Source organism: Trematomus bernacchii, unplaced genomic scaffold (assembly GCF_902827165.1).
Source record: "Trematomus bernacchii unplaced genomic scaffold, fTreBer1.1, whole genome shotgun sequence".
NCBI lineage: Eukaryota > Metazoa > Chordata > Actinopteri > Perciformes > Nototheniidae > Trematomus > Trematomus bernacchii.
The window spans coordinates 9,479,671-9,493,844 of NW_022987547.1; the positions used below are offsets into that span (position 1 = coordinate 9,479,671).

At 39.9% G+C, this 14,174-nt stretch overlaps 1 protein-coding gene across 1 annotated transcript in view; it reads left to right on the plus strand.

The window, feature by feature from the left end:
• Positions 1-3,076: 3,076 nt before the first annotated feature.
• lhx5 (LIM homeobox 5) overlaps positions 3,077-14,174 on the plus strand; it is an 11,732-nt gene continuing 634 nt past the window's right edge. The window contains exons 1-4 of the mRNA XM_034123466.1: positions 3,077-3,251; positions 5,238-5,461; positions 6,390-6,667; positions 9,354-9,519. Coding sequence (XP_033979357.1) covers positions 3,079-3,251; positions 5,238-5,461; positions 6,390-6,667; positions 9,354-9,519 — 841 coding nt within the window. The 5' untranslated portion in view covers positions 3,077-3,078. The remainder of the gene's footprint in view (positions 3,252-5,237; positions 5,462-6,389; positions 6,668-9,353; positions 9,520-14,174) is intronic.

Consider the following 14,174-nt stretch of genomic DNA (forward strand, 5'->3'; position numbering starts at 1 on the left):
GTTTGTGTGTATCACGGTATTTCTACTCTCTTTGCATTACTAAATAAAAAATCATTGAGGAATACAGAGCAGTGCAGCTGCAGAGGTATTTCATGAAGGCCTCTTAGCAAAGAAAAGGCAGAGATGCTTAGATGTTGTACCTTGAAAAATACGTGTTGTGATGCTCTGCATGCTCTCAGCAAACCGTTGCAGGGGTAAACTAACAAAGCCTCTTTCCCCTAGAATAGATAAATAAATAAATATGAAGAGTTTTCTGCAATTTATAAAATAGTCATCAAAAATATGATTGTATATTTTCATTGCTTAATGAATCCTATCATTTCGGCTAGAAGGCTTTCACATGAATGTGTTGAATCCTAAAATGTTATCCAGGGTATTGATGTTTAAGCTTTATTTTCAAATGTAATAACAATTTTTATTTGGAAAATGTCTGTTATTTAAATGAAATTACTCATAGGTTGCTTACAAAAAATGTGAGTCATAGGCCTGTTTCTATTAGTTATGTGACCTGCGGGGAATATATCCTATGCAATAAGCAAAACACCGTTTTTATCAGGTTTCTTTAATGCTATGGAATTGTCTAATCAGTGTGCTCATATATTATGATAATGCAATGCATAAACCATGATGTGGTATGTTTTGCTCCACTAAAATAACTATTCTTTAAGGGATAGGGTGGTTTACAAACTTCTGCAGATGCCTTTAAGTCAACAGAACTCTATAGGAATGAGTATCAAAGGGAAATAAATGACAGTCCTTGAAGGAAAAGGCTCTAGAATTGTTTTCCAAAATTGATTTTGTCCCTATAGCAGGATGAAATGCCATGCCAGGGTCAAGATAAGAGTTTGCAGTCAACATGTCAGAATGCATTGAACATACATTAAACAGGGTGTAAATAGAAGAAAGTATAAGCTATGTGTGATCACATAGGCCATAATGTATGATGTCCCCATTGAAAAGAGAAAAGCCTGTTGCTGTCCTTGGTGCTTCGTGCTTTTGGTACCACGGACAGCTCCTTTTTTTTTCACAGGTGAGGGGTTAGGGTCGTGTACACAGCAGAGCAAAGCAAAAGCAAACAGGTTTTTTTTTTTCTTCTATGCACAATGCAAAAGGGCTACATTCATTCAAACAAGAGATGATTGGACATTTGCCTCACATGCTCGCTTTCCCACCGTTTTCTCCTGAATACCACCCCCCTCCTTTTTTTTGTCTCACCCTTGTTGTACAGGCTAAAGGGCGCTGTGTTAGGAGCTCGGATAATTGAGGAAACTCATTCAGGCTTGTCTCTACAATACACAGGTTAAACCACTGCTACCTGCAGCATACATCCACACTTGGTGTTCTGGGTGTCATTTTGAGATAGAAAAACAGTAATTATGTACCACAGCTGAGAAATTGAGACTTCTTTTAATGGGTCTGCAACCGAAACATTTTTGGGATGCACAAAAAGGGGCAAAAACAGCCAATTAATTTGGAAAATTATGAATAAAAAGAAAAGATGGTAGAACAGTTGATGGCCATTACCTGTTTTCTTCTTTCAGATGTCAATGTGCCCTTCGGCAACACAAGCACACGTTGACGTAGGTGCTTTGAGTATGTATGGAAATGGGAAAAAAAGTCAGAAAAAAAAAGTTTTGCCAAATAATATAATGGATTTATAATGCATTTATACTGCATTTATAAGTCCTTTTATCCGGCATAACTGTAATTAATAATAAATCAAAGAGGTATAAAGGACTTAAAATATATAATATTGACTCATTACAATTTGTCTATTTACCCTTTTTATTGCATTTCCTTCATCTCTTATAACTACCAGCTGTTGTTTATCTGTTCCTCTCTAAATGTTGTCTTGGATGACCTATAATCGTTTAAAATGAGTCAAAATTCACACCTAATGTTATTGAAATGAATCATCATTACCATGGAAAGAAAAAAATGCTTCTCGGCCGCATCCACTAACATGAATTAGCGTATTGCATGTTTGCTTAACTGCGAACTAACAAAACGAGCCTGTTGGTAAATATTGAAATTCCCTTCGATTGGTGGCCACTCTGTTAAAGCACCGGGTGACCAGGCTCTCCCCATTGATGAGCTCCAGCTAATCCATCGCATTTCCCTGTAAATAGCTTTCTGCATGAGAAAAGGCCCGCGGCCCCTCCTCTGCAGCCTGCACAGCCTCAATGTGATGCAGGAGCGTTTTGTCACAAGGCCATTATGAGGTTGTGTAGCATTAGCCCTTGTTCGGCTACTCCCATTCCCATTGCATCTATTCACATTCATCTCTGTGGCAGCAACGTGCCATTTAAACGCCTATCGTACAGGTATTTCCTAACCTTCCTCGTGTTTTGTGGACTTTCGAGTTGAAAGTCCGATCAAAGATGTTACAGGGGGGATCTCGGGTGGCACTAACTGATGCGTTTTTCCTTATAAAGTCAGTGGTGTCTCTGTGCCCCACCATGGAACCTTCCACATGCATGCCTGGCCCTGTGTTCCTGTGTGTGATGCAGGTTCGCTCCGAGGCTTCAGCTATGAACGTGTAACCATAACAACTGTGTTCTGATTGGCTCTCCTGCCACGGGAATTAACGAGGGCGTTATCCAATGTGAGCGCTGGCAAAACCTCGTGATAACCACAGCCACAGTGATGAGAAAGTGGCGGCGCGAGGTGAGCCCGTAAGGAAATGACTGGACCCAAAACAAAGCATGAGCGAAGGGATGAATTATTAGAAATAAACGCGTTTGAATAATGATGTTTTAACTGAGTTGGCGTGAGAAAACATGTCCGGTTTGTCCATTACCCAGTCCATCAGCTGGCGCAGCTGAAGCCTCTCGTCCTCTCTTTTGGGTTGTGGATTGTGACAAGTGCCAGGACAGCAGCAGAACAGGACCAGGACTAATACTACCCTTCTCGGGGATTGTCCCTCTGCTGCCTTTCAACGGGAGGTTCCTCCACTTTTCGCCTGACAGCCCACCACCCGGAGCCAAGACGTTGTTCCCCGTAGACCCGGGTTGCCCCAGTCCGAGCAGCGCAGTCCGTGTGGGCAGGTCGGCACTCGGTGTCCTGCAGGCCGGAGACATGATGGCACACTGTGCCGGCTGTGAACGGCCCATCCTGGACCGGTTCCTCCTCAACGTGCTGGACCGAGCCTGGCACTCCAAGTGCGTCCAGTGTTGCGAGTGCAGCTGCGCCCTCTCCGAGAAGTGCTTCTCCAGGGACGGGAAGCTCTATTGCAAAACTGACTTTTTCAGGTACCGAGTCTGGATTCAAAGTTATTTAATATGTGCTCTGACTCCCGTCTTTACTCACAATACTTTGATTTAGGGTCAATGTTTCCAGGGGTACAAACAATTAAAAGATAAGAGGAATACAAAAACATACCAGCCTGAAAATAATTTCTGTGTGAAGGCAGGCCAAAATATCAAGTCAAGGCAAGTGTAATTATATTACCAGCAGAAGAGAGCTGCCCAAAAACCAATGTAGAAGTGTACATTATTTATTTAAATAGCAGGCTTTTAAAATAAATGATCAGTCGTGTATTTTTGGCCTTTTAAAATGGGGCCTCTACAACAAAACAACTAACATTTAATTTCATTGTGCATCCACGTGTATTCTGCGTTTTTATCTATTTTCCAGATCCAGACAACACTTTTTCCCAAACACCCATTAGGCTATTAACCGGTTCACAATTCCTAAAAAGTGTCTCAGGTAATTGAGTGATAAGTGAAGCCCTTGTTTGTCCGGTCGCACTCTCTTAGCATCATTTTCATTTGTATGTGTCAGTTATTTTCGCCCAAATTGTCTAATGACATGTAAGACATTAGCCTTTGTCCGGACGGGCTGTTATTGGCCTCGCACGGCCTTGGCCATCATATTAGCGCAGGTCCCATCAAGCGGTGGATTTAAATGGCCAGCCATTAGCCAGGCGAAACAGTAATCACCCTAATATGTCCATTTGTTGTGTAAGTAGAGTTGTGCCCTTTCGCTGGGGGAGGCTTGGCCATGCATGTGAAAGAGGGGACAGTGGAGCGATACCATTGCAAATGGAGAGACAAGCCTACATTAGTGTTAAAACAATGCTCCACAAAAGGAGTGCTTGCTTTCACCCTGAGGCTTAAGCACCCCCCGACAGGCCGGCTCAAAATCCAGGTATAACAGGCCTAAAGAGAGCCAACATCTGCCTTTAAACTCTTCATATTAGTAAAAGCATTAATGCAGGTGATACACACTCACTGAATAAGTCTTAATAATACTCAGGTGTGATTTATTTCACCCCTTTCCTCCATTATGCAAATACAAAAGCAGTCCTTCCAAATCAGGGGGGGGGTATTCTGCAGAATTTATTTTTGGGTTATTTGTGTATCAAATTGATGAGTCTTCCCACTCGGTATTTAAGCGGGTGAATATGGATTAAGAGAAGATTTTCACGCTAAGATGCTCCTACTCTGCTTAATCCTATAATATATCCGTGGCTACAATGTGTTGATTGTCACTAATACGTTTTGCGTGGGGTTATTGTCAGAGCACCTCCATCAAAATAATGAGCATGCGTTTTCTCTCGATCCTCAATATAAAAAAGGCAAAGACTGATTTTTTTCCTATTTTATTTCTTTCGTTTGAACGCGTCTCCGTCGCTACTAAAATTGTTCCCAGAAGATAGAGACAGGTGACATGCGTTTGCTTTTTTGTTTATTGTGAATGGTTGTTTACTTATTACTAAATACATATACTTTACAAAAATATTGAATAGTACTGCTAATGTATTATTATACGGACTTTTACTGGAATCATGAGAAGCATTGTCTAAGCATTGTTTTAGTGTTAAAATATATATTATTATTATTATAATTATTATTATTATTATTGCAATTATTATCATGCTGTTATTATTACTCTGTGCTGGTATGTGCTATTATAATATTTGGCTAGAAATAAAAACAGTTTTAGCATTATTATATTTTGGATTGTGTTAATAATGGCCTATTTGTAAGTGTTAGTGCTGGAACTATATATTCCTACCAAACTATTATGATATAATTATCACATCTTATTATTACTGATATGGTTATTTGGAGAAAATCAAGGCTGATTTTTAAAATCATGTCTTGTCCCCAACAAGGGCTTTTTGCGCTTCTTCTGTCATAATTTTGTGTGGGCCTTAACTCGATGCAATCTCGCTTTTGTATTTAATAACAAAAAAACAACATATATTTGACATTATTTTTCGTTTTTTGCAGGCGGTTTGGCACTAAATGCGCGGGCTGTCTGCAGGGCATCTCTCCAAACGACCTGGTCCGCAAAGCGCGCAACAAAGTGTTCCACCTGAACTGCTTCACCTGCATGGTGTGTAACAAGCAGCTGTCCACGGGAGAGGAGCTTTACGTGATAGACGAAAACAAGTTTGTGTGCAAAGAAGATTACGCCAGCTCCGGGGCCATTAAGGAAGTCAACTTGAACTCAGGTAATCAACGCGATAATAAGCCGTGATCAGTGTGTGTTCGTCTCTTTTTCCATCTCAAATCGCCTTGTTCTGGACAAATAAATAAATCCACATCTGATAAATAGAATTGGCTTTTGAATGGAGGAAAATATGATGGAGCCTATAATGTCCCGTCATATTCAGTTTTTTGTTGAACCTTTGCTTTGTCCGTGGAGAGCATTTCACAACAACCTTGTCAGATGATTGGTTTCAATATTTGCCTTCCGCAGGACAATGGCTTTCTATTATTGTACACCAGGATCCGCTGGGGATGACGTTAGTGTGTCCGTGTGTGCAGCTCCTCTTCCCGCAGTCTATTCATCCCCATCCCGCCTGTGCATTCAGACTGACGCTCCTTTATCCTGAACGGCCCAAATGTGCACATAGACGTATTTGTGTGTGATATTCAATCATGTGCAATGTAGCCTTCTGTATGTATTTAATCAGAAATAGTCTTCAGTGATATATTTAACAAGCTATTTTATGAAATCTGCAAATACCTTCAATAAGTAATAATAATAATAATAATAATATAATATTAAGCTTAATTTGCAGAAATTGCAGTCCAACGCTCATCTCAGCCACAGAAAATGTATAATACCAATAGAAGACATACATTGAGCATAACAGAGACGTTGAATAGCCTATAACATAGAAAAAAATGTAACATGGGTAATGTAACTAAAAGGTGCATTAAAAAGAGGATAGTGCACATTCACAATCAAGTAGGGGGGAAATCTCACCCATGTGCCTTTTTTCTGACAGTTTTCAATGAAATATGACACATATTTTGAATGCATATTTTGTAGTGTTGCCGCTGTGCATCTCCAAGCCTAATTAAAAAAACACCCCCCCTCCTCCTGCGTGACATTTCGGATCGTGACCTTCCTCTTGTTTGTTTGCCCCTCAGTGTCGTCGTGTACAGATAGGAGTTTATCGCCGGATCTGCAGGACCCAATACAGGACGACATAAAAGAGACGGACAATTCCACGTCCTCTGATAAGGAAACGAACAATATTGAGAATGAGGAGCAGAACTCGGGGACCAAAAGGCGGGGGCCCCGGACCACCATCAAGGCCAAGCAGCTGGAAACGTTAAAGGCCGCGTTTGTCGCCACGCCGAAACCCACCCGGCACATCCGGGAACAACTGGCCCAGGAAACAGGACTAAACATGCGCGTCATCCAGGTAGGATCAGCTGTGTGCGTAAAACTGAATGAAATAGGGGAGGGGCAGCAGAGACAAAGACAAATTAGAGACAAATTACGGATTATAAATTGCTTTTTGATTTAGCTGGAATTAACTGAGTTTTTAATTGAAGGCCTCATCATGTGTTAGAGAAATGTCAAACATAATGTGCTCTATTAGCTGCATATAGATTCAATCTGACATTATCCCCCACAAATTCCATATGTGCACGTTTTATATTGCTAAAGCCATTTTGATGGAATTGTAATCTCAAATAATAATGATACAAATATTTCTAAAATGGGGATAATTGCCTAAACACGTGACAAAGACAATCTTTGTCATCTTGCATTATAATTTGTATTTTAACAACAGTTTTATAGTAAAACTCAATCATGTGGAAGCAGTGTGTGGCCTAAAATGAGTTGTATTTCCCCACATAACAATGTAATCTCCCCTGTCTTTTATCATTTAAAGTAGCCCCAAAATATTCTACATTTCACATTTTTTTATTTGTTTTTCTACTTTTAGAATAATTCCACTGATGATTTTATTTAAAGCACTACTTTAAAAAATATGGTCTGTTCACTCCACTTTTTTGTATTCCTATAAATTCCACTCCTATTTGCGTTTAATTTCCACGTCGCTGTATACCTGCAGGCGTTCATTTATGCCCTGAAATTAAGTTCTACTAATCCAATTTACTGATATAATAAATACCTTTTTTTTTTTTTTAAAGAATGTAATTTATTTTGTGCAGACAGCGGTTCTTTTAGTAATCAAACATGTTGCACAGCCATGAAATTAGTAAAAGGTTAGTTTTGTGTTTTGCCAGAGGCAGGAGAACCTCCAAACATGATTTGCAGTTGAACACAAACACACACTGTTTTGGACCCTGTCTGCCTTTTTCACCCTCAAACACAAATACACACAAACACACAGAAACACACACAGTGTCTGAGTTGCAGACTGTGTCAGGATGATTAGCACCATCTCTGCCAACTGTGATGTGGCTTTTTGTGCACTCACTGTAATTATCGCTGATTTCACAGATTTACATACCACCCTCCCCTTTCCCACCTCTCTGCTCTTACTCACTTGCAGCCTGTTCCCACTGCATATCAGAGCAGACCAGGGCCTCTCCAGAGCCCCCTCTATATCATATACTGCAGGCTGCTGTGTGTGCGTGTGCGTGTGTGTGTATTTGTGTGTGTTTGTGTGTGTGTGAGCTGCATCAACAGAGCTCAATCAAGCAGTCAATAAATCAATCAATCAATCAGGCAGTCCGTCCCTCCGCTGTGATCCCCACTCCTGTGTGTTGCTTGGAGCCAAAATGGAGGCTTGTGTTTCGTCATCTTCCTCCTCCTTCGCTCACTGTGTGTTAAATACCATTGCTCTCAACACGGGGAGCCCTGTGAGCCACGCTGCTTTCTCCAGCATGTGTATGTAATCCCTAAGCAACGCTCTCTCGAGGGGAGCGGGAGCATTTCCATAAAAATGTACCCTACAGTTAGACGATTGTTCTCCATAAGCAGGTGTCGCCTCTGCCGCCGGAGCACATAGAACAGCGTCTAAGTGGTTTTAGGTGTTTTTGTGTGTGTGTTTTTGCTAATCTGCAGCACAGTGGGATTTTGCCTCTGGTGTAGCCTGGCTGCGGTGAGCATACATCATTATACAGCAGTGATGCAAAGGCGAAACAAGATATGTGATGTGCTTATAATGCAGACACTCTTCCATATGGTGTGTAGTCAAATCCTCCTTTGTTCCTCTTCAAATACAGTTTATCTAGCGTTGGTGAAAAGGCTCTGATTTGAAGCTTTAGCTGTTTATTTGAATGTTACTAAGTTGCATTAGGTTGTGTGTTGGGGCACAATTGCTAATCCTCTGTATTGTGTCTTTTTATACGATCATAGATAACGCGTTTCATTTGAAACAGAACATCTTTATGAGACTTTACTCCTCTGTTTCTGAGTCTTTGATACTTTGTGCTTTCTGGAGAAATATTGTCACACTTCTATTGTGTCTATAAAAGGGTGGATTACAGGTACCAAACAATTCTGGTATAAAACTATTATGCAAATCTGATATTCTGGTTGGTTTTGACATTTTCTGTGAGCTGGAACTGCATTTGAATGGTTTACGCGTTTAGTTGAACTTTAACAGCATTAGAGGAGTTTGTTTGTGCCATTTGAATGCCAAGATCAGAGAATCTAAACCTAAAATAATGCGAAACAATACTGTAAATACATTTCAAAATGTTTACAGAGCTGTCGGAGAAGTGAGAGGATGATGAAACAGATGCACATTTATTTTTTCATAAAGAATGACTATTTTGCTTTTAAATACCAGCCCGTTCAAAGGCTTGAATCTATTACAATCTGCATTTTAATGATGCTTCATACAAACTCTGTAACAGTGAGCATGAAGTTGAACAGATCTGTGAAATGAACCAAAGTGATCAGGATTTAAATCAAGCTGATTAATATACATTTGTTTTCAATTCTGTCAGTTGTGCTTCATGTATTTTGTGTTTGTGCATGATGCAACAGACTGAATCTTGTAGTTATCAGGATCAGATTTTAAATCTTACAATGGTTTGTACTCTTGGCATGAGACAGTAGAAGCTAACAGTGATAAAGCAGTGTCATGGTGATAATCTTTTTCTTGTCTTCCTGGTTTGATGCAGGTCTGGTTTCAGAACAGAAGATCCAAAGAGCGACGAATGAAGCAGCTCAGTGCTCTGGGGGCCCGGCGGCACGCCTTCTTCAGGGGCCCGAGGAGGATGAGGCCCCTGGGAGGAAGGCTGGAGGATCCCGACATCTTAGGACCCGGGGCCTACGGTTATTACGGAGGTAAGAATGAAAGTGTTCACAAAACACGCAGGGCCTATATGTCTTAAATATACTGGGTCATTTTTGCATGATTATTGCAAAAATGTTGGGGTTCTACTTTGTTCAGCAAATGTGATCACAAAATCACCTCTATGCTGGGTTCATCCTCACTTTTATACTTGAATTGTATTTTACAAACACTGCTAATAGTTACCGTGTGAGGCTGCAGGAAGATTACATAAAGCGTATTTTTCATCCACTAAACACTGCAGATGGTATAGGCGTATTTGATTTGGAAAACAAGATGCACGTGATTTTTTTTCTTTTAAATCCATTAATCTTCTGTACACAAATGGATAATATGATCAGTCTTTCATTTGTGGGAATGCTCTGTGAAAGTTCAAGAGTTGTTTTTCTAATTTAAGTTTTTCTATAAAGATTCTGAAGGCTCGAAATAATTCTTAAACCTGCTAAATTCTCACAAACTGACTCTCAGTCCTACAGTGCTCATGCTGGAGAAATGTATTCCAATCAGACCACAGGAGGGGTGGCACATTTTACTCATTCATTGGAACTCAAAAGATCACATGTTTTTATTTATAAACATTTTTTTTTGGAATTGTCCGTTTTTGTGGGATTTAATCCTGCACTGGAAATGTCACCCTTAAGTTTTGATAAACACTAAAGCGTGCTTCAGAGCCCTTTACAGATTACAACATTTGAAAAAAAAGTCACTTCTTGAACGTCATCCCTTTTCTGCCAAGTTCTTAATTACCATGTTGAATATACATTTGCTGTGTCTTTAACAAATGATTAGGGTCAATATTTAGACTCTTTTTAAGAAAACTGAGACGTTATAGCAGGTTTATTATAAGTCTTAAAGGAAAAAAAAGCATTGCAATAATTAATAGCGAATACTTCGAGCATTAAAAGATAAATATTCGGAAGAAGAACTCCAACCAACAAAACACTGACACGCGATTTTATATTAAAATGTAATTTGCATATTACATTATAACCTTTCAGGTCAACTATAAACATCTCTCTAGCAATAACATTAGTAATAACTTTCTTTTGGCCGGCTTAGATGAAAACATGTCGAGCTTCATGTGGTGACCAGGACACATTAAAATAACTATTTGTCTGACTGACTGGCAAAACAAGCCTTTTGAATATTTGTAGCTATTACAAATTGTGAAATCATCTTTTTATTGAATTCTGGAGATAGGCTGCACCTAGTTGGCTGTTTTCCACATATTCAAATGAATTTCTGATGAAATTATAAGCATTTATTTATTTACACTGTATTTTCTATTCTTACTCAGTTGTGCTAAAAAAGCTATGCAATCTCCAGTTGGTGTAAGGACTCCTTCAAATCAATATCCCTCTAAAGAATCTCGATTGTATGCTATTAAAGCCTCAGTTGGTCAAGAAAAAAAAGACATTTGATGACAATAGCAGATGGCCGGCATGCTATAACAACAACGGCTCCACACTGAACTGCAGGAATAAATCAGATGCACCTGTCATGTATATCAGCAGTTTGTTTTTCAAGGACAGTCTGAGAGGCATGGTTTCTATACAGCTCCTGCACATCTACCTGAAAGGCCGGGGCATTGAAGATACAATGAGCTGAAGCTGTCAAGGCTGCGAGGCAGGGAGTGGGAGGGGGGAAACGTAGGACAAAACCTTCATCCCTCACTCTCCTGCTTTCTTCGCACGCTGCTTTTCACACCCTATTGTGCCGCAGCAGCAACAAGCCAGTCTGTTGGTCTCTATCCGAGCTCGCTGCCTCCTTATGTTCCTCCGCTGCTGCTTAGCGAGGCAGGAATACCTGTGTGTCTGCATGCGCGAGGGTAATTATAGTTTACAGAGCCAACACCCCCTTTCCTCAATCCCCACCCCCATCTCACACACACACACACACGCCACGCAGGCCACGAAACACACGCTTGTTGTTTACTCTCAAGGTCGGCCAAACTAGCAGGGTCCTGTTTGTGAGATCAAATAATTAGCGTGTTTGTAAAGTCATGTCAGCTCCTATTGTTCCTGTTGATACTTTCCAAAAGCCACGGGCAACAGCAAATAAATGCAGTTGTTATAATTAGGCACCGTATTTCTTGATATGTAACCTGTTGGCTGCCTGTTTAGACTGAAATAAGAGTGACAAGAGCATATGGTGGGAGTGCAGAAATGCTAGTGCAACATCTGGGGCAGCGGGAAGAAGTCTGCCATCGATCTCAGTTCAAGGTGGTGTAGAAACAGAATGGATTTAATGTATCTGAGGTAATTTGGAGCAGAGGGTGGATGTACATTTGGAAGGAGAATATGGAAGCGGGGAGAAGCAGAAGGCAGGCGGAGGCTTGTAATTGTTAATGGATGCAAACGGTGTGTGGAGTAATTGGCTACATGTGGAGTGGGGGAATCCTTTATAAACTGTTCTGACGGTATAAACAACTCAATAAATGTTTTAGGGAATAGTAAGTCAAATTTTAATATGCAAAAGGATGGCCTCCAGTACATTTGCCATATCAACTCTTTACATATTGCAAGCCGGTTTCTTGTCCAGGTCTGCTTCCTTTTGAGACTGTGGCCGTGTTGAAAGGATTGTAAAGCGGTGACTTGTATGGAGGCATCAGTCTCTGCTTTATTAATAAAAGAATATTTGTACATGTTATGTACAAATATTCTCATTAGTCTAGCTATCAGCTTTTATACCACTATCAGCCAGTTAGCTTAGTTTACAGACTGGAAATGGGGAGCAAAACCTTGCCTAGCTTAGCAATATCCAATGGTAATAAACTCCGCTAATATCAAGGATATATCCCCTGCTGTTTGGTTCTCTATGTACACATGTATATAGGGAAGGCACGTTTATTTTAATAGCACATTTCAACACAAGACCATTTTAAAGTGCTTCACAAGAATGAAAACCAAACATTAAAAGCATTAAGATATAGTGCAACAGAAACACATTATAAAATGACATTGGAATACAGCTTAAGTGAGTGTTAATCAAATATCTCTGGTTCATAGCAAAGATCTAAAAGTGATGCTCAGTGCTTGGAATCAAATAAGGGTTGGTTCATCCTCATTTAAAACCTTTTGCATCATCTACTGTTAGTTCTGGTTTATTCAAGCTTTGAGATATTCAGAATGATTGTAGTTAAATACTCACAGCAATGGACAGTGTTTTGTCCTGCTTCCCTGTTGACTAACAAATAAATAGTCACAGATAAAGGAACAAGGACATTGTTGTGAAAATGCTTGTAGCTGTTAATAATTTTAATCCAAATGTTTCCACGCTGTGAGCACAAGGTTGTATTTTTGGGTGGGGGCAAATATCATAGAGACATATATACAAAGGTTTCTGCACGGCTAGACATTACTCGAGAGAAGTTGCACACAAACAAAAGTAAAACCCTTAGTTTTGAATCCTGGACAGAATTCAAGATACATTCAAAGTAAACTTATAAATAATGAATGAAAATGACTTCACGTTGGAGACATGAATATGAAAATACCTGCAGATATCAAACATTAGTCTGGTGCCAAAACTGCGCTGAAACCTCTCAGAGGCGTAAACATGTCAGTCAGTGTTAGAGGTTATGAAGGGAAGATTTGTAAATCCGTGTGTGTGCTGGAGATTTGTGTGAAAGCAAGGAATTTGGGCTGTATTGTGTCATTAATATGCCAGTTTCTGCTGCAGCGCTTTGAAGTGAAAGCCATGAGACAGTTGAATTACTTTATACAATAAAAACATCAGTCATCACCACGCTTTGTTTAATATTGGAGAGAGGGGGGTTTTAAACCTCAAGTTAGTTGTTTTATTTGATGGAAAATATCCCTGACATTGGTGATCCTCTGACTTTTCCTGTAGGGCCACCATGAATGATGTACTAGATGAATTTACAGACTAAAGAAGCCATTGCTTCTGATTGATGCATATGTTGTTAAACATATGAAACCATTGAATTTAGGCCCTAACATAGATCTGCTTGATGATTGGCTGAAATATGAAAGGCTTAATGCGGTTTGCATAGAGAACAATTTTGTCTTATGATGCTGCACACATGACTGGACTTGTATGGAAAGCTATTGATGATCCAAACCTGTTATTGTGGATACAAACACAACAGCTAGGTGTGGTTTGATGGAATGATGGAGTAATACAAATGGATTAAGAGCGGTTACTAAATTGTTTGATTAGTCGATTGTCCAACATTCAATTGGAACATTTAAATAATCAATTCATGTTTTTAGTTATTTACCAAGCTTCTTAGAATATCTACAAATAATTGTGAATTGTGTTTTTGGACTGTGGGTTGGACAAATCTAGTAATGTAAGGATACCACTCTGTGCTCTAGGAAATTGATATGGACATATTGCACTGTTTTCTGACTTTACAGACCAAACATTTAATCAAACAAACATTTGGCAGTATAATTGATAATGAAAATCATTGATAGTTGTACTCCTAGATGGATTGCATGCTGGGAATAATTGAGTGTGATCTGTGTAGCTCAGGAAGTAGCCACAGCCCAGTGAGGTAGAGGAGAGGGGATGGATGTTGCTGGAAGCTGCACCAGCCGTGACGGAAAGGAGATGCAGGCGACAGGACCTGGCAGGAATCTCATTCTGGAGTTCCTCATCCAAATCCCGAAGTTTCAGCAGG